The 21,190-nt window shown below is 37.4% G+C and overlaps 4 protein-coding genes across 4 annotated transcripts; 1 reads left to right on the forward strand and 3 right to left on the reverse strand.

Moving 5' to 3' along the window:
• Positions 1–4,258: 4,258 nt before the first annotated feature.
• On the forward strand, positions 4,259–7,797 carry LOC122771876 (C5a anaphylatoxin chemotactic receptor 1). The gene is made up of 3 exons (XM_044029442.1): positions 4,259–4,365; positions 5,336–5,497; positions 5,854–7,797. Exons 2-3 carry the CDS (start codon positions 5,363–5,365, stop codon positions 6,796–6,798), a joined length of 1,080 nt encoding a protein of 359 aa, XP_043885377.1. The 5' UTR covers positions 4,259–4,365; positions 5,336–5,362; the 3' UTR covers positions 6,799–7,797.
• A 30-nt stretch (positions 7,798–7,827) lies between these two features.
• Positions 7,828–13,066, reverse strand: LOC122771877 (centromere protein Q). Its single transcript, XM_044029443.1, has 8 exons — positions 12,720–13,066; positions 12,542–12,593; positions 11,895–12,006; positions 11,464–11,532; positions 10,748–10,877; positions 10,533–10,652; positions 10,249–10,323; positions 7,828–9,192 (listed from the first exon to the last, which is right to left on the reverse strand). Exons 1-8 carry the CDS (start codon positions 12,795–12,797, stop codon positions 9,052–9,054), a joined length of 777 nt encoding a protein of 258 aa, XP_043885378.1. The 5' UTR covers positions 12,798–13,066; the 3' UTR covers positions 7,828–9,051.
• An 843-nt stretch (positions 13,067–13,909) lies between these two features.
• Positions 13,910–18,373, reverse strand: mrpl16 (mitochondrial ribosomal protein L16). The gene is made up of 5 exons (XM_044029628.1): positions 18,133–18,373; positions 16,881–16,952; positions 16,647–16,795; positions 14,637–14,930; positions 13,910–14,310 (listed from the first exon to the last, which is right to left on the reverse strand). Exons 1-5 carry the CDS (start codon positions 18,200–18,202, stop codon positions 14,119–14,121), a joined length of 777 nt encoding a protein of 258 aa, XP_043885563.1. The 5' UTR covers positions 18,203–18,373; the 3' UTR covers positions 13,910–14,118.
• A 502-nt stretch (positions 18,374–18,875) lies between these two features.
• Positions 18,876–21,186, reverse strand: txnl4b (thioredoxin-like 4B). The gene is made up of 3 exons (XM_044030579.1): positions 21,012–21,186; positions 20,105–20,256; positions 18,876–19,599 (listed from the first exon to the last, which is right to left on the reverse strand). The coding sequence occupies exons 1-3, from the start codon at positions 21,141–21,143 to the stop codon at positions 19,434–19,436; spliced, it is 450 nt and encodes a 149-aa protein (XP_043886514.1). The 5' UTR covers positions 21,144–21,186; the 3' UTR covers positions 18,876–19,433.
• Positions 21,187–21,190: the final 4 nt, after the last annotated feature.

Below are 21,190 nucleotides of genomic sequence, written 5' to 3' on the forward strand. Positions count from 1 at the left end.
GGATAAGGATATGGTTATGTTGTCTAAATGAATGGACTTCAACGTGAGTCCTTAAAAGGGTCTCTGCACAAACCCGTGTGTGTCCAGAGAACACGCCCCCAGCGTCTCCTTGCTGAATTTCACCAGATTTGAAACTTGATATTCAAACATTTGAAACTTGTTTTAATCATTCAAATTTGGCAAGATGCGATCATCCTGAATTCACCCAAACAAGAAGGAAAGAACGAACAAAAAAAAGCAACAGAACGAGTAAGAAATAGAGTGTGAGTAAGCGTAAGAAAAAGAATGAAAAGAAGATTTTGTGAAAAAATTTAAATAACACACACATAAATTTGCTGGTTTTAATAAATTCATTTTTTCACTTAGTGTTAATATTATTAAGTACTAAGTTCACTGAGTAAAGTCTTCACTTATTTCACCAAGTTTTAATATTATTAAGTATTAAGTAAGTACAGTATGTTTTTCTGAAAAGGTGAGTTTTCAGCTGCGATTTGAAATGTGGGAGGGAGTCTGTGTTTCGGAGGTCAGGAGGGAGGGAATTCCAGAGCAGCTGAATGCTCTGCAGGAGGGACAGTGAGGGGGACGGAGGAGGAGGATCTGAGGGTGTGGGCAGGAATGGATATGTGGAGGTGATCTGAGAGGTACGGAGGTGCAAGGTTGTGTATAAAGTATCACGTTCACTAAGTGTTTATTTAGTAATAATTTAATATTTACACTTTTTTCACAAATTACGTGTTAATATTATGAAGAATAAGTTCACTTAGTAGTAACTTAATGTCTTCACTTGGTTCACTAAGTGTTAATGAGATTAAGTATTAACTTAACATCTTCACTAAGTGTTAATATTATAAACTTTGCAACAACTTAAAGTCTTCACTTAGTTCAATAAGTGTTAATATTATAAACTTTGTAATAACTTAAAGTCTTCACTTAGTTCACTAAGTGTTAATATTAAGAATTAAGTTCACTTAACATCTTTACTTTAGATGTGATTCCATATTTAGCTTAATTTACACGTGGAAATGTCTTTTAATTTTAAATAAAACCTGTTTTTATGAACAACATAAACTGACGGTCAATATTAATATAAAACATATTTATCTTAATATGAGTCATCTGAATCTGTTTAGAGATAATGGATAAGGGGTTCTGTTGTCATGACAACATTTCTACTGCTTCAGACCTCATATCATCCATTTCTGTGTGAAAGCAAAGAAATAAAAGCAGTTCTTTTGTTTTGCTTGTTTGTGTTATTTCGTTTTACTTCATTGAATGTTGAGAAAGAGCATAAATTCAGCATTAAGTGACCCTCAACACTGTGACTAAATGTTTAAAAACCCTTTAAAACCTACATGTATTCATGAGAATAAATCATAAATGGACTGAGATTTTGTGAATGAGGTTTATCTTTGAGGAACTGAAACAGTTATACAATTAAAAAAAAAAAACTTTAATTCTTTCACAAACAAGTGAAGCAATTGTTAAAGAATTGTAATTGGCGGTTACATTAAAACATGAATATTTAATGTCATTCACCTGCTTCTGTGAAATCCAAGATCAAAGGTGGCAATAAATTGAACATGGACACGAGTAACAAAGAAAGTGTTGTTAATTAGCAGTAATTTAACTGTTTATGATTATATTTGAGTAAGAAAGTAAATAAAATAATTAAAAAAAACAATACGAAGGAAAGAGATACGGCAAGGGAAAGAGTGAGAGAAACAAAGGAAGAGGCAAAGTTAGAGAAAGAAAGAACATACGAAAGTGAAAAAGACACTTTGTAAAATAAAGAAAGAACATACGAAAGTGAAAAAGACACTTTGTAAAATAAAGAAAGAACATACGAAAGTGAAAAAGACACTTTGTAAAAGAAAGACCGAAAGAATGTAAGAATGTAAGAAAAAGAGTAAAAGAAAGAAAGTGAAAGAACGTAAGAAAAAGTGAAAGAGCGAGCGAAAGAAAGCGGCAAAGTAGGAAAGAAAGAGACAGTTTGTAAAAGAAGGAAAGAACGAAAGAAAGAACATATGAAAGTGAAAGAGACAGTAAAAGAACGTAAGAAAAAGCGAAAGAACATTAGAGTGAAAGAAAGAGAGCGAAAGAACGTAAGAAAGAGAGCGAAAGAACGTAAGAAAGAGAGCGAAAGAACGTAAGAAAAAGCGAAAGAACGTAAGGGTGGAGTGGCTCAGTGGTTAAGATCAGTACCCTGTGTGCGAAAGACATCATTGGTCGCAATGGTCACAAGTTCAACGCCGCCCCTGGCTGATTGTACTCAATTCCATTGCAAGTCGCTTTGGATAAAAGCGTCTGCTAAATGACATGTGAACGTGCGAAAGAACATAAGAAAAAGTGAAAGAGTGGGCAAAAGAAAGAAATAAGTATTTACATGAAATAATTATGTTTATTATTTATCATTAATAAATAAAATTTAAATGAATAAAGTAACATTATTATAAATTAGTTTCAAATTAACTAAAGATCAATACAAACTAAAAGGTAGTTGGTGTTTTTGACTGTAATGCAGCCTAATAATGTAGAAAAATTTATTAATCCACGAGGAGAAATTGGGAATTAAAATAACACTCTACAGATTACAGGATTAATAACTAGCAACATTTATGACGTTTATGTCAGGATTATAGGCGCATAATAAGTGATCGATCTGTTCGTCTCCATGGAGATAGAATTAGTTCAAACATTAATTTAAAGCAGCTCTTGTGCTTTAAATGCATCATATTTTACTGTAACTAAAGATCATCTTCATAATCTATGAATCTGTCAATTTCCAGATTAATGGATTAGTTATTGGATCCATAAAATTTCATAAAATGAAATGATGCAAAAAACGCAGAAAATATTCACTTTTATAAAGCTGAAAAATCTAAGAATTTAGAAGTTTAGATTATTTTTAAAACCAAAACTGATTAATTGATGATCAAAATAATTAATTTAGTTATTGATTAATCCGTGAAAATCTCCCTAAACTCATTTAGACATGAGTGACTAACAAAAATGCCAGTTTTAAAAAATGAGCAGCACCGCCATCTGCTGGTGAAGATCAACAAGTGGATCATCAGTGAGAAAACACTCTTAAAAAAGGGCTTGATTTTAATTTTAAAATGCTAAAAAATATATATCTTATTTTAACTCAGACGTTGTTTTTTTAATTAATGTTAATGAGGTTTATGTACTTTATCTAACCTGTACTAACAATATTTATGATATTACAATTATTTAAAATGATTAGTTAAAACCAAACGGACAAATTAATTCCCAAACCAAAGTACAAACGATTTACTCACTTTTCGTTACGTAAACATTCAAATCTAGTTTTAATTTTAGCTTTGAAAAAGCTTCTAGTAGACATTATTAGTAGACACCACTTATTACTTAACAAACAACACATAAGTGGAAAGTTATACATTAAAATTAACATTTTAGCGGGAAAAGCAAACGTTTCCTTATTTTATATATTAACATGTTTTTATTGTGAAGTAAAACATCACTCAACACTAAAACAAGCACTTTTTTAATTTGAAATAGAGCTGTGACCTAATGAACGAGTCGAATCTTTTGAACGGCTCTTTGAACAACCGGAATCCGAGTCGCAGTTGCGAACCGTTCACTTGAATCATTCAGATCCAAATCTTACTACATGATTACAACCAGTGACTTATTGTCTTGATAAAAACCCGTTTGGCTTCTATAAAAATAATTAAATATAAGAACGAGCCAGTCGTTTGAACGGCTCTTTAAAGAGCCACAAAAATCCCCGCTCCACTTTGAAATTCTGTCAAAGATCATCATGAATATCGTTAATGCAATGGAATATTGTGCTCACCCGCTACTGAACAGAGGTTTATTTCCCCGTTTTGAGTTTGACACATCTGTCCTTTTTTTACTCTGGTTTCTACTAAAGAGGCATGATGTAAAACATGTGAAACAGCGGCCATCAGTGTTTAAAGCGGGTACTGCAGCACCAGGTCAAAATACTGGAGAGCAAACTCCAATCATGCATTTTACTGGACACTGTAAAAAAACAAACAAACACAAAACTATTTACGGACTATTTCCCAGAACAAATACTTAAAATAAAAAAAATAGAACAATGTTCTTTTTACGATTCAAGGTCAAACAAAGCAGGAAATGGCTTTTCCTTGACGACAAATGTGCGTGATGTTGGTTGATATGTTGCCAAGAAAGAGTGTGAGAGAGTGTGTCGCAATCACACACACACACAGAAAAAGAGAGAGAGAGATAGAGGGAGGGAGGTAGAGAGAGTGAAATTGCTCTTTTAACTGCCTGTCGTCACACCTTTTTTCTTTTATTTCCTGCACTGTTTCTCCGAGCAGAGTGAAAATAAAGGAGGTAAGAAGAAAACCCTTTATATGATCGCGTCAGACTCTAGACTTTCTTATTGATCACCTTTGATTCCTGAAAATCCTCCATTTTTACAAGCTTTTAATTGTGGAACCTGCCGCTGCTATCATTAACTTTGGCACAGAACAGATTTTTAATGCCGCTGCTACCGAGCTACTGATGGTGTGATTATGAACACATGAACGCTGATGTCACAGTGGCACACGAGTCTACATGTGTGAATTCATCCAAAGCCTGAGGCTACGGGGAAAGAAAGAATTCCTAAGTCTTTAATCATTACTGCTAATACAAGTTTACATACGTGCATGTATAGAGGTGTGTGTGTGTTTTGACATCATCAAACACTGGTCCTTGAATGGTTAACTCTTAAATTGTCTAACACAGGCAGAGGTTGACAAACGTCTTACTTTGAAGGGCCAAAATTTCAACTTGATTTAAAAAAATCAAGCCGAACTCTGCAAGTCCGGTCACTTTTTCGTCGTTTTCCATACAGCACTCATGCCAACAGTTTCGGAGTACGTATTTTATGACACTAGTAAACATCCATCTATCGTCTACCTCTTTTTCCTCACTGTTGTAAAACGCTCCCCGTCTGCCCCTCTCCTGACCATGTGTATTTGTTTTCAACAAAAGCCGCGGAGCCATGTCCATGCTGGTCGGAGTCTGTATTTCACACCCTTGTGTTTTTCAAGAACTCTCAAAATGAGTCTAATATAATGCAGAATTTCAAAAATAAAATATGGAAGTTTGTTTATGGCCATAGAATGACTGAGCTTTTTATGTTTTTAAGCTTTCTACAAAGATGTATTTGTGGCTCCAAAACCTCATAATCCAAGTCACAACTATTACTAAACACTATAATATCACCTCTTTACACTCTTTTTAATAGTGTATTATGTTTTATATTCCTACAGACCATTCTACTGCACAACTAAAATGCATGTCTCGTGTGTTCCAGCTCGTCTGAAAGGTTGATAGCAGCTCCATGGCTAACATGAATGGGACACAGTTTCCCGCTCATGCAGTGAACCAGCCACTGACCAACGCCACCGGCCGCTTTTGGCAGGTGGAGCCCATCAGCCAGGGCGTCCAAATTGCTGCAACTCTGATCATCTTCCTGGTAAGATTTCCTCCACCCATCCAGCTTGTGCCCGTTAATGTGACAGGGCTGGCATGAAGATGCTGTATTATAGTACATGATAATAGCTGGGAAAGGGATTACGAGACTGTGGAGTAGGGGGTGGGTCAAAATATTGACCACAACTTAAGTGTGACATAAAAGTTACATTGACACTGATAGTTTCGATTTAACATCACCTTTGGTCTTAGTATAACAGAAATCCTTCCTCTTATTTTTGGACTTTCAGAAACTAAGCAAACAATGGCGAAGGATTGTTGTACAGTTGCAGATTATTTCTGATACAAAGCTGAGGTATGCCATCTAATTAACAGCATCATCTCTCTTGACTCCATCAGGTGGGCATACCTCTGAATGGCCTGGTGGTTTGGGCTCTTGGATTTCACGGCCGTCGACACCTGGTGCACAGAGGTGCCAATGGTTCGAAGCATGCCGCCAGCAGTTTCCGCATATATGTCCTGAACCTGGCCCTGGCTGACCTGGTGCTGCTTGTGCGTACCCCTCTCATGCTGGGCTACCTCGCTAACGGAAACAGTTGGCCGTTTAGTCACGGCTTCTGCCGTCTGATCATGTTCCTGCGGGGCCTGGGGTTGTACGCCTCCGCCTTCCTCCTCTGTGCCGTGGCCTTGGAACGATGCCTGTGCCTGCTGAAGCCCATGTGGGCTCGACTGCAACGGCCACCCTGGGCTGTTCCTCTGGCGTGTGGCATCTTGTGGCTGCTAGCTGCCATCCTGTCTGCCCCATACTTGCACACCGCCGAGCTTTTTGAAATTAACAAGGCTTACCAGTGCCTGGAGAGTGGGAAGTTTAACATGGGCCTGTTTGTAACAGAAACGGTGGCAGGTTTCATCGTGCCGCTGCTGGTGTTCGTTGGAAGTAACATTGCCGTTTTACTCACCATTCAGCAAGTAGTGCCTCCAACGCCCACCTCCTCCACTGCTTCCACCTCGCGCAGGATGGTCAGGATGTACCATGTGCTCTTTTTCACCATGCTTTTTTTCCTCACCTGCTGGGTGCCCTATTTTTTTTGCCGTTTCCTACGAGTCTTGGTTGAGGGACGACCTGACTGGACCAAACTGTACACTGGAGCATTATATGGCACGTACATATCACTGTATCTGGTGTACATCAAGAGTGCACTAAATCCTGTGCTGTATGTGTTTGCTGCCAGAGGCTTAGGCCGCGCCATCAGAGACTCACTTGTCTCCACTATTGAACGACTTTTCAACGATGAATCCTCAGAGTCCATACGAAGAAAATCACTTAAGAACTCACAGATTTGACCAGGAGTTTAAAGTTTTAGAGACAAAAATATGACACTCCATTGCGATTGATGTAAATATTTCATGGAAATATTTTTATAAAAATGGATGGACGTCTTGCTGAGACCAAGAGCCACTGGACGTCTTACTTTGTAGTCTGTTGCTACACAGCCATTGGGCACAGATGGCCACACCCCACCTGCCAAGTAAATGATACTGTTCGCAGTCGAAAAACGCAAGCCTGACTTTAGGGCTTTATCCTTCCAAACCGAACCATACCATGACTGAAACACAGCTTATGAGTGCTGTGTTCATATAACAATGAAAGCCTAATTTGTGGGGCATGCATTACCGCAAGGTGGCAGCAGCAGTGCAGTCCGAATGTAGTTTTTGGGAGTGTAAAAACATAGAGAGTACAAAAGGACAAAAAAAAAGAAATCACACAGGATTTCTCCACCATCAGCTAAAAACAAGAACATACAAGGTCAGTAAAAAAATGAAAAAATAAAAAAATATGACTGACGATGTCAAAAATGCTGCGTATGTTGCTACATGCTGAAGGCAGGGTCATAATTGGCATGAAAATGTATTCATGCACCATCTTGTCGATTAGATTCACGGGCAGGAAACATCCTCTACATAGATAATAACCACAATGTCACTAATTCCAGGCCACAGAGTAACTTCTGTCACATTATTTCCTCTAAAATAAAATAAAAAATGTTTATTTGCATGTTCTCATCCTGGTTCTAAATTTGTTTAGTCAAACATGATATTTCCGCTGATATAATCGGTCCTTATCTACATATCTGGCACTACCAGCACCTACTGAATAACATGTTGAATGACTCTAAGCTCTTACACGACTAAGTCATCGGAATGTAAATATGTTGCACTGTAAATTAACTGCATCTAAGACTCCTCCTTATTTATGAAAAGATGATTGCATTATTTTTTTTGTACATAAAAGCAGAGCTATCTTTCGTGTTCTTTTGAAATGGAAATAAACTCATAAGATCATATCGGATGCATTTTCTCTCTACACAAAAACATGAATGAATACATTTTAATGACACTAGATCAGTCACTACTTCTCCTGTACTTGACACTTTTCTACAGAAGTAAACATGAGCAATTAGTCTTCATTGGCGAGTACATCATCAGTTTTAATGAAGTTTAGATTTGTGAACTTTGTTTTCAAAGTATAAGCTTTCAATTAAAATTCTCATATTTAATTAAATGCTGAACTAAAGGCAGACAATTAAAGCATTCCTTTCCTTGTTTTAGGGATAGTTTTTTCCAAAGTGTTGCCATATGATTGTGTTATTGACAAGTTATCAACACTGACTGTGCCAATAGTGCTGCCACACCTCCATTTCCATGGACTTACATCAGACACAGTTTGTAGGCTTTTATCAAAAGGCTCATGTTATAAAATCTACACCTCCTTATACCTACAATATCTTAAGAATGTGTTGCTACTTGTTCTAATCACTAGACAGCCTTTTCTGGCTGGAAAATGAAGCTTGCAATAAGGTCATTTTCCTACACCAAAGCCCATAGAGAAAATCATAATTTTTATGGTAAGACAGGAGCTTCTGGTCTACTGCTGCCTCATTTAGAACATTTATGTCACTTAGGTAAATCTGAACAAAGGGTTTTAAACAGCAATGTCACAATACATCATCTTCATATTTACTGATGGAGGCCGCAGTGCATTTAAAAACTCCCGTGTGTTATAATGTAAAGTCACTAATTTTCTCTATGGACTCTGGTGTGGAGAGTGAGCAGTTTACAATCTTCAGTTTCTTTTCGGGAAAAGTCCATCCAACGGCAAGGAAAAAGACAGGGAACATGTTTTTAAGATATCATAGACTAAAGCTGATGTAGATTTTATAAAGTGAGTCTTATGTTAAGTGGCTAAAATCGGTTTTCCCCTCTGTGCATGCAGGCAGCCAAGTTACCACGAACCCAGACTGGACTGGTTCACATATACGACCTCAAATATCACTTTACACAAACCCATATGGATTATATACAATTTCTTATGTTGCATGTTGCACATTGATGGTCAACCACAAAAAGTACAGCTATTTGACCCCTAGTAATCTTTCCCCCAAAACACTAACATGGCAAACATCGTGTGCAATGCACACTGCTTACACCTGTTCACTTTGCTTGGTTCCAAGATTTCAGCCTTCAGTGTGGTGTAAACAGAGATTGGGCGAGCTTCCCTCAAAGTGAGGTTCACCACTGATCGGAGTAAAGCCAGCGTTAGAGTTCATCAGCGTGTTTGTGTGCATGTAGAAGCAGCACCTGTGCATTCTGTATGGCCTCTGAGTTCTGCAGGATTTCTCCCAGTCTTTGTGAAGTGGCCTCACACTCATTGTCTGGTATTGTTTTTCTCATTAAAGCCTGAGGGGGAAAAAAAACCCAGAAGATATTATTTAGCACTACTGTGTGATTTCATGTGCATGTGAAACGAGCTGTTGTTGACAAGATCAACGGAGACACCGCAGATCTCTGCACATCACATTCTCTCTGAGACAATAAACAGAAGTTGCATCAAAGAGAAAATGTTTAGACTTCCCTGTCGGGAGCTGACTCAGACACTTTCACTTCTTATTCATTAAGAAAGTGAAAATCCTTTGAATAATAAATACATATTTTCATTTATACATACAGATACACTGTACGGTGCAAATTTCTGAGGCCACCATTACATTTTGTTGTTTTAGCCATACTAGAATGATCATAAATTCATTATTTTTCAATCTCTTCATTAGAATACAACTTGAAAATAGAGGAAATATGTATGTATCGTTAAAAAACAACTTCTTTGGGTTCAAGTGCCAAGTATTTTGTAAGACCTCCTCTTACCCTCACCAGGGCCCTGGCTCTATTATGGCTCTATTAAACCTAAATGGACTCTATTACTAATTACTAATGTAATTGGCAATACCTGAATATAATATTAAAAATGGCTGGCTTATTTATGACATGCTTTAGCATTGCATATAGGGCTGCAACTATAGATAATTTTCTCTATTGTTTGGTCCACAAAAAGGTTGATTGGTGTTTCCCAAACTTCGAAATGATGATGCTCTCAGATGTCTTGATTTGGCCACAAAAAAAGCTTTCTTTGTCAAATGTAGCAATGAAAGCAGAGAATATTCAGATTTAAGAAGCTTGACAATTCATTTAGTAATCGATTCATCTATGCAGATTCATCTATGCAAACACATGTTGTTCAAGTTTTAACTCGATGGAAGCTGATTTGTCAGACGTAAAAGGCCAAGGTTATACATGACTAAACATCAAAAGATAGTGGCAGCCCACGACCTTTGCACAATACTGAAAAAAAAAGTTTCTACATGCACAAAATACAAAAATGTCAATGATTCATCCGATATTGTAATAAAACTTGTATAATAACAGAACAAGTCAAGACTAATATGTTACACCACTCACCTCTAATGTTGGTTCATCTGCTGGTGGGCGATGAGGGGGAAGGTTGAGAACTGTTTGTTCACGTAGCTGTAAGCTCTGTGTAAACAGATAGGAAGAAGAACAAGAAGTTCTGTGGAAGTAGAATTCAATACATTTGTCACCCCATTTAAAAGGTCCTGTGTGTAAGACTTACCGACACCTAATGGCGAGACAGCTTGCAATTAAAACGGACAACTCCTCCACTCAATCCCCCCCACACACACACACACAAACTACACAAACTGTGTAACTTTTATTTCTTATACCTCTTTGGCTTTCTCCTCCTCATCCTCCAGCTGGTCTCTCAGTGCTGAGCATGTTTGCTTTAAAGACTCTGTCTCCTCCTCTGCCTCCTCCAGAGCAACGACCACAGACTTCAAGTCACTCTGGACACAAAACATACGAAAAAAAAAAAAAATGTAACGTAAACACAAAGATGTTTTTTGAGTTTGGGACCCTTGGACAACTGTGGAATATTCACCTCCAGTTTTTTCAGAGTCTTCTTTCCAGCCTCTGAGTTCTCCGTCTCCCTCTGCTGGTGGTAAGATGAACACTCCATATGTTTCTGTCTCTGTACTGGAACTCTGAGCTGCACACACTGAGCCAGGAACCTACAGCAGTTTGTAAAAATGCGTCATTTACAAACAAAAATCAAGATGCACAAGGTGCTTTTTTTGATCAAAAGGGGGGGGATTACAATGTGGTACTTCTATTTATCTTTTAACAAATGAGGGCTAACTGACTAAATCAATGACGTGAACCAAGTAAAGTTAATTAAAACAACGAAAAATAGCAACCTTAGCAGTAGCAGTTGCCACTGCTTCCATTCTGGGTTAGGGGATTTTGCCATCAAATAGAGCGAAGAAACTAGAACATATTCAAATTTAAGAAGCTGCAAAAAATCTAAAACCTCTAAAACCAAATAATCAATTATCAAAATACTCACTGCAGTAAAAATATACTGACAACTTACAAATGTTTTTACATTCAGTATTAAGTAGTAAGAAGAATGTCACACACTGTCTTAACTTGTATGTTAATTGCTTTGTGTCAGTACCAGAAAGTTCAGTTCACATTCTGGTCAGTACAAAAATGACGCCAATGGAGTAAGACTGCAAATTTAGTATTTAGAAAAAGTAATAACATCTGCCTGAAACCACAGCCACTTATTTACACATATATTGACTCACTGCTCACCTGCTTTTCATCATGTTCAGGTGTTCCTGACTCTCCTTCATCTGTGTCTTCCTCAAAGCAAGAGTAGCCCTGTTAACACAGGAGAAAACGTGTTCAAGGTTCAAGGATTTAAATAAGTATTTATTTGACAAAACTTAGAGTCTGTCTTTCCAGTTTGCATTTTGCCTCTGTTCTGCAGTGCACTTTCATAATTTAAATAAGTTTTAGTGCACTTAGCAGCAAAATAAATATGAATTATATAACAAATATAGCATGTATGGATTAGCAAGGTACCATAGTCTACCATAGGTAGATCGTTTCTTACTCTAATGTGGTTTCCCTTGGTTAAATAAGGGATGTTTATCTATCTGAACATACATTACATACTGTAAGCCAAATAAGTTTGCAAGTTTTTTTGCAGAATATCTTCAGTGTTCATCTGTGAAACTTACAGAACTGACAGGTCCATTATATTCTCCAGAGCAGTGACGGTAGACAGTGGCATCAGCTTCCAGTTTTCCTGTCCTTTGACTTTCTTAGGTAGGGGTGACGATCGATCGACAGCTATCAGAACAAAATAAAAATAAAAACATCAGTGCTGGTATCTGGTTTCTTTTATGGACCAAACCTACAGTATGCTGAGGTTGGGGCAAACAACAAATAAAATACTAGCAATTTTCTCCATTCGTGATTATAATGATATTGGAAATTTGCCATTTATGATAGAATCATATATTATCACATATCTACAGTGTATACTACATGTATATAACTTTACTGACACTGAATTATTATGGATTTATGTGTGCTTTTGGACCATTTTAATAAGTATCTGGCATCTATGTGGGCGCCTCATTATCCTAGAGCGTTCACACAGATTACACCTGCAACAAAGTACAGCAACAAATCAATTTTTTGAGGTAGATCATTTGGAGGCAGTAAGCAGGTCATGTTGATGTTCTATCAGTTTTTTAGTGCAGAGTGTGATGCAGTATGGAAGCAGTCCCTGTTATAACTGCCTCTCGGGTTCAATTCATTTCAACACATTTCAGAGTAGTCTGAAGTATAATCTAATAAAGCCTAAAATAGCATCCAGTACCTTTTCTCTTCTGTCCCCGTTTGGTACCGTTGTTTTCACTGAGCTTCTTCTCCTGAAGTAAAAAAACAAAACAAAAACAAACAAACATATGATGGAAGCGTTGGCAGAAGATAACAAGTTAGCCAGGTGCTAAAATAAGACACGGTTATCTCTGTTGTCCCGTTTGTTTTTGACTCACCGTCTCATCCATTTTTCTCTTTTTCTTCAGCTTTGGAGCTTTTGAAGGCGTCCGGTTTGACCCTCGCACAGGTTTCATATGTGCTAAACTACTTTCAGCAACAACGTCAACGCAGAGCAACGAGTGTGCTAAGCTAGCGTTACAGTTACTAACCCCGGTGAAGAAACACAACACAAACGTGTTTTTCCTGTGTTTAAAAAAACGAGTCTTAAAACTGTCAACTGTTGCACAACGTTGTAAACAACGTGGCTGTTCTGGACCAAAACAAAACTCGACGGTCTTTCCCGCTTCTATTTTCGAATACTTCCGCTTACAGCAGTTGCGCGTGCGCAAACACGAAATTGTCACATGTGGTCCTTTCTCACTTTTAAATCTAAATAATATTTAGTTTTAAAGTATTTAAACCGAATATTTACTGCGGACTATGACAAGGCGTTTAAATAAACTCGCTGATTTATTAGCTAGTCTGAGTGTGAAAACATTTCAGGCAAATAAAATTACATTCTTTCTTGGATAAATGTCACACATTTTCTATGGAAGCCTATTTCCACCCCTTGACAAACAAAAATACATAATATTGGTATAAAATATGACTTATTTTCTTATATATTTGACTTGGTGTCTAATAAGTATGAGACACTAAGTCATCATTTTTAAAAGGTATCTCGTGTATTATGAAATAGTGTCTCATACTTTTGTGTACGCCACTTGAAAAAGCAAAAAATATGCATGTCATAATTACAAAATAGTAATTGTGAGAAAGTATCTCATAATTATGACATAGTAAGTCATATATATATATGAGATAGTAAATCGTAATTATGATAAAGAAAAAATTTGACTGATTTAAGAGTAATGTTACTTAGGGCTGCAACAACAATTTGATTAATTGACTAATCATTGATAATAAAATGAATGATCAACTATTTTGAATATTTTTCTAATTAAAATCAAGTTTTCAGATTTTTCTGCTCCTCAAATGTGAATATGTTCTGGTTTATTTGCTCCATATGGACAAAACAAGACATTTGAGAACATCATCATTTCCAGGTTTAAGAAACGTTGATCAACATTTTACAGACCTAACATGTACTTGATCAATCAACTATGAAAATAATTGTTAGTAGCAGCCTTAGTATTGGTCTTACGGGTACAAAATTAGCCGATAAAAATACTCAAATTCAAGTGTGTTGCAATACTTGGGTCACCAGATGAGGGTGACTTTCAAAAGCTAGTTTATTGGTTGTTTTGAAAAGAAAAGGGGGGTAAAAAATGAACAAAAACAAATGTAAAAATCCAAATATGACATGAATGAAAGACAGAGGCTTCCAAACATCCACAACAGTGGCCAGGACGATGTCACAGAGTAAGTGTATTGATTTTAGGTTTGTCAGGTGGGTCACGCTCTCCCCGGCAGGTGAAATTTTCCTGTGAAGCGTCCGTGGTTGTGCAAGTCAAAGGGACTGACCACCCTCCTGATACCCAGCATGTTTCCCCGCACAATCTCCTTAAATGCCCAGGGATTCTGGTTGTTCTGCTCGATTTCCTCCTGCTTCTTGTGCATGGCTGCTAGGCTCTCTCTGCTCACGACCTGAAACAAACAAAAAGTAATCAAATAGTCGAATCTATACACCGTGAAGACTCAAGATTTGTGTAAAAGAAATACAAGTCAAACATATAAAGCAACGTGACCGGAGCAAACGTAATTGAGTTGTTAAGAAAAAGGAATTATGTGGCAAATGAATACGATACAAACAATATTATCAGCATGATAGCAGCAGATATTGGCTAACAAATACACCAACATCTTGTACATCCATTTTTCCTACTAATGTTACAGCAGTACATTAGTAGGAAAAATATTGTGTTAATTTCACTGATTTCAATAGCGCACATACTCTATATCCGTCATCTCACCTTGGCAGGAAACGGGAGCTTCTTTGCCACTTCAGTCAAGAACTGCTTGACCTCCCCGAGCTCCACCTTTCCTCCCACCTCCACGATCAGACGACCGTAGCAGACCGGCGTCACGTAGTGGTCGATGGCTCCCTTACCTCCGCCCATACGCTGACCAAGACCTTTGCGTGTGATGGGTTTGTACGGGGCACGGATGCGCCAGCGGGCAAATGTAGTTTGGGCATCCATCTTGCGATTGACTGTTAGACGGATCATCTCTATGTGGCCCCAATGTAGGTAGCCACCTCCCATGGCCTGAGGGAAAGAACAGAGAGCATGAGATAAGGTTACTGATTGTTTATTATTATTATAATAGTAATGTTTAGTTAAAGCTATAGTGTGTAACTTTTAAAGGTGACATCGAATGCTTGAATCAGAGGTCTACTTACATATATTAACTTGTTTTCATGGTTAAAAACCTCCTAATCGCTGCAAACGAGCCGATCAAAATATCTCCTCACTGACACTCTCGTCAGCCGCACTGTTTCAGACCAAAACCACACCCCCAGAACGTGGACTGTGTTGTGATTGGCCAGCCAACGAGAGCTTTCCTACTGTCCTGTGATTGGCCAGGTACCTGGAAGTGACGTAATAGATAGGCCAGCTCTCAGATACACAGCTTCCCCTCTGGCACGGTGGATGCTCTGCATCTCAGCAGCTACAACGAGAGTAGTTCTTCTTCTTCTGAGGTTGAATGTACGCAACCGGATGTGCCCGGACTAGTGCCCGCACCAGGAGGCGCTACGGTGGTGAGAGGAGTGGAGAGGATTTCTGATGACGACATCAAATTAAGGAAGTGCCGATCCGCTTCGCAGAGCCCAGGAAAACAATACAACACTATTTTTTCAGCAGTGGCTGAACTGTTTGTTCTGAAACTTTAGGGTTTCATAAACGAGGTAATGACGCAGATACACACACACAAACGCAGCGTTAATTGGAGCTTCCAGTCTATGTGGCCTTTAATGATTTTGCGTTGTTACTCTGCCTCTGTTAACAGAGAACATGGAACATTATTTGTTTGCTCAGTCCTTCATCTGAAAACAGGCTCTGGCAAGCAAAACTATCAGACTTGTCTGAGGGAGCATTTGTGTGTCAACTATTTTAATAAATCGATTAAATCAGTTTGAGTTCTCGGAGTGTTTAGCTTCTTGAATGTGAATATTTTATGATTTAACAAATAAATCTTTAAAACACTGGTGAACATTTTGAGGAACAAATCATTACTCGATTAAAATATTTAAAATTTAAAGTAGTCGACGGATAAATTGATTATGATTATAACCGTTATTGTAAATCTACTTTCCATTTCAAAATAAAACTGCCTTGCACTATCATAAATTATAATGTAATTTGAATGTAGAGCTACAACTAACTATTATTCTCATAATCGATTAAGCTAAAGATTATTTTCTCGATTAATTGAGTACTTGTTTGGTCCATAAAATGTCCGAAAAAACCTGGAACTTGTACTTTTGAATGTCTTGCTTTGACCACAAACCAAAATGACTCAGTTTTAATCGTTTGTTTGTTAGATGGAGCAATTAAACCATAAAACGTTCACACTTAAGAAGCTGAAAAATATTTAAACTTAAAAATTATGAAAATTATTTGAAAAACACTAAAACCACTTAAGCGATTATCAAAATAATTGGCAATTCATTTTGTAAGAAAGAATTACTAAATACACTGATCCCTCAGACAAGCAAAACTATCAGAGGGAGAGAACATTTGTGTGTATACGCCAGCACAGCAGGGGTGGGTGGAGACAAGCGTCTATCCCCATCAGCTGAACAACCAGGGTTTTTTTTGAGCAGTAGACTACACTTCTTACTTAAACCTTTCCTGGACAATTCTTTGTGTCTTTTGTAGTCGTTGCACTTTTACTAGCCCAACAAATCACTGGGTGACATGAGATCTAAATGCCGCTACGTTTAGAAATGCAAAATTCTCAGAGGAAATAAACGTACTTACCACAATAGCGTACTGTCCTATCGAGAATGTATTTGCTGCCTTTGATGGACCTTGGATATCTCGCAGCTTCTTCATTTCTTTCTTGGCCTTTGTTAAGTTTGGCACCTTGTTCATGACCTTCAGTTTCGGTTTCTCCGGCAGGAACACATCTTGCGGAATCATAAGAACAACACTTAAGACACTTTTAATTTTTCAAAATCACCACAGATAAATAACTAGATGATGATTGATTACCACTGTAGTCTGGAGGGATTTCATGTGTCTTCAGTCCAGCAGCCACGACTTTCAAATGGCTGAACAAGGGACCTGTAAAATGAAAAACAGTGAACACGTTTTGTGATCCTTGGCATGTGGATTGAATGATTGGAATGACTTAAAAGTTGTTCCTCTACATTAACAAGTTGTTGATGAGTTAAACTCATACATCATGTGTTTGATACAATCAAGAAGGTCTTGAGTAAACCTGGTGTGAAAGCGCATTTTTTATAGCAGATATTAATTCACATGAAACAGTCGGACAATCGCAGGTTTTACTAGTAACATTAACGAAGGCTTCTACTAAGGAGTTGTGTTATTGTTCAAGGGTAAATCACACTAAATACTTGAAACTTAAACCTATAGAATATGTACTATTTCCTCAAAAAAGTGTTATTTTAAGACTCCATACATTTTTCCTGTATTTTCCCAATAAAGTGATTAAGAAATCATTAGAATGTACAGTTATTATAGCATTGCTAAAACAACATATTATTGTTCTACATGCAACATAGTCAATATAGTCTTTTATTTTTTAATTCAAAAGTTATTTTAACTAAATGATTCCACAAAATGTCTGTTTGATTTTTAATGGCTCTGTACAGCACTGTAAATTAGGGGCCCCAACGATTAATTATTGATCAATAACTACATTAATCATCAACTATTACTGTGAACAATTACATCAGTTTAAGTATTTGTTTGTTTTTAAATGATTAAAACCGGTTCGTATTCATTTATTCATTCACAAAATAAGACGTTCAAAGAACATCATCATTTCGAGGTTGGGAAACAATGATCTGACATTTTGTGGACTTCGATTATTTTAGAAAACAATCGGCTGATTAAGCCAGGGCTGCAACGATTAATTGATTACTAAATTAACTGATTTATCAGCTTCTTAAATGTGAATAGTTTCTGGTTGGTTTGCAGAAAATAAATCATTGAAACAGAATCATTTTGACAAAACATTTTGATGTTGATTTTGTCAATAATCAACAGACTCGTAGATTCGCCATTATTTTCATAATCATGAATTGCAGCCCTTGAAGAGTCCTTTTCAAAATAAAACTGCCTTACAATATAATGTATTACTTTTTTTAAGGAGAGCGTTGACACGTTTACAGTAATGTGCGTGTTAATGTGCACACTTAACAGTTAAATACCGTCGACACAAACACCTCACAGACATTTATTTGCAATTTTATTCGAGGGTTGGCGTCTTCATTACCTTGCCAGTGACCGCAGGCTCTACACACGCCGGCCAGTCCGCCGACAGCAGCTTTCATTAACGAAAACATTCTTTGTTACCGTGGAGAAAATACTAAAATCGCCAAAATGTCACTTCCTGTAGTCGTTATGTCAACATTTACGGAGACGTAACTGAACTACAAACTAGCAACATCGCTCAGAAGACCACGCTCCAAACAAGGTCGCAGTTGCCATTGCTGCTCTGCTTCTTCCTTCCGGCACCACTGCTAAACCGGATGTACGAGTCTGCAGACATCCTGTACATTAGATTTTCCATAATAAAAGCATAACCTTAGACGTTAAATATAATTAGATTTTTAGAGTTGACATATTTGAGGACAAGTAAACCATTAAAAAAAGAAAGGGAATTAAATATAGTAACTAGAAGATATTCCAAAAATATGATCAGGGTTTTATGCTGATGCTGACATTTGTGAGAATTAACACGTTTCACTGTAAATTGTAATAAATTATTAATTTTTGTCACAGTTTCCATTTCATCTTTTATGTTGCGCTCTGGCAACCCTTAGATAACAATAGCATTTTAACAAATGCTTGACAGCATGTGAATACGGTATCTCCACTGAATGTATGCGCCTATGCTCCTGCCGCAGGGGATACAAATCTTGTCGGGGATAACCCACGTCTCAGGAACTGAACTCATCCTCTCTACGTAGAATTGTTAATAACTCCAAATAAACAAGATGTGAGAGAACAAATAACTTAATGGTTCTTGTAAAATACAAAAGTTTATTATCACAGCAGAGTGAGTATAATGACTTAAGTAGACCTTTAATATATAGCTAATTTCCATAGGAAATATTTTGAGACATTTTCACATTTCAAACATAAAGCGATAAGAGAAAACCACAAAAGTAAAAATGTCCTATTGTTAATAAATTAAAATATGGGTAAATCCCATGCCACTGCATGTATTAGTCAGGTCTCAAAGTTCAATCTTAACAAAGATCACAGGCACATGAGCTTTGAGTGAAGTGTTTTGTGCGCTGTGAACAAAGTTTGTCTTAATATCCAGGTCAAGGGTCATGTCTTGTTTAGCTTCTATTGAAAAAGTAGTAGATGCCAGCCAGAACGAAAACACTGTGATCAAAAAGCGCGCGCACACACACACACAAACAGTGGGCCCATTCTTCTTCTTTAAGGTGTCTCTCCCTTCAGGGGTCGCCAGAGCAGATCATCTGCTTCCATCTTGCCCTATCCAATGGGTCCTCCTCTGTTACACATCTGTCCTCATGTCCTCCTGTGGGCGCACTGATGAGTCTAAATTCCGTGGTAGAGCAGATCATACTTGGGTACGTTCCGAGGATCTATGGGACTCTGAACAATCATCTTCCCCCGCATGGCTCCTCTGTAGATGACCTCGATCAGATCAATGAAATCCTGCTTCGTCTTAAAACTGCCGACAAACTTGGTGTGATCTGGGGAGCTGGAAGAGAAAAGAGGAAACGGTTATACTTGTTAAAGGAATGCCCTCTGACCTTTGGAAATTCTGAGTTCCGACTACTACCAGAACGCATAATTATGATGGATTCCAAGAAGGCTACCACCGTACAAACACTGCTTCTTTTACTGTGCATATTTGTACATGTTTACGTGCCAAAAATACCATGTTGTTATCTTAACTGGTAGATAGTAGTAAGATACATTTGCATTTCCGACTCTGTGGTTACGTCACTCCAAATTCTAACTTCCAATATAAATGGAATCCTGCTAAACCATGTCATAATGGCCGCCTATAGTCATTTTTGTGTCTTTTTATGGATACTAAGGTAAAATTCTCTCTCTTTTGTCTGTATTACAGTTGTGTGTACAACAAAAATGGCCATTCTAACCGGAATTAAGATGGGTACATCAATAAGGTTTTGTTTGCGTTGACAAAAATGACAATTATAATGAAAGGAGACTAACTCTGATACGGTTATTTCACTTACCCATAATCCACTTTCATGTGCTGCCCGTTGAAAAAGAAAACAGTGGAGGGGATGTAACTGATGTCGAAGTATCTCGTATAGACTGGAGCTTTTTCCACATCCACGATGTAGATGGACGCCATGTTGCTGAGGTCGTGGGCGGTTTTTGACAACTGTCAACAAGCAAGTGAAAATAAATATGCGGCTCATTTTTACAAATCCCCGCACAATGCACATGTGTCATCGTTGTTCAATATTCAGTTGCATTCAAATATGTTATTCCATATCGTTTTGTGTGTGTTCATACATCTAGTGTTGCAATACAAGGAAGTACAAATACTTTGCTACTGTACAAAATTCACATATCTGTACTTTACTATGTTTATTTTTCTAGCCACTTTTACTCCACTACATTTCCTCCAACTATCTTTGATACTCGTTACTAGCAAATAAAATCAGAAGAACAAAGAGTTGGTAACGGTCTGTATTTATATGGAGCTTTTCATTGGTGAGCTGCTTTACACTATAGTTTTGCCATTCACACACTTCAGCATGTTAAGTGTCTTGCTCAACCTTCCAGTTGAAAGACAACTCGTTCTACCACTGCATCACCATGGCTCAATCATTTTTGAACCATTGTAGCGCTTATGTAATTTTATAAAAAGTTACTTCAAATTCTACAAAAGTAATTTTCTGGTAAGATACTTGTACTTTCACGTAAGCATCACTTTATGGTACTTAATACAAGACAGCATAAATCCCTGTACTTTGCTCTTATATATTTCTTTCTTTGTAAGTCTTTTGAACATTTTTTGTCCTGTTGAATTGCATGTGTATGGTCTTTTCTACGTCTCGTTTCGTGCTTGGCAAAGTACGTCTCAATATCGATGAGCTAAAGTCAAACACACGGAGCAAAAATGCCACTTACTATCTCATCGAGCTGGAGACAAACCGAATCTTCGTCTCTGCCAAACCTCAAGACGAGGACTTTCTCCGCAACGCATTTGATGACTTCATCAATGTCTTTTTTACAAGTTAATTTGGGCAAAAACAGACTCATTTTAGCAGCTAACCAAACTACCTTATGTCGGTAGGAAATTACGTCAT

The sequence above is a fragment of the Solea senegalensis genome, linkage group LG7 (genome assembly GCF_019176455.1).
Source record: "Solea senegalensis isolate Sse05_10M linkage group LG7, IFAPA_SoseM_1, whole genome shotgun sequence".
Lineage (NCBI taxonomy): Eukaryota > Metazoa > Chordata > Actinopteri > Pleuronectiformes > Soleidae > Solea > Solea senegalensis.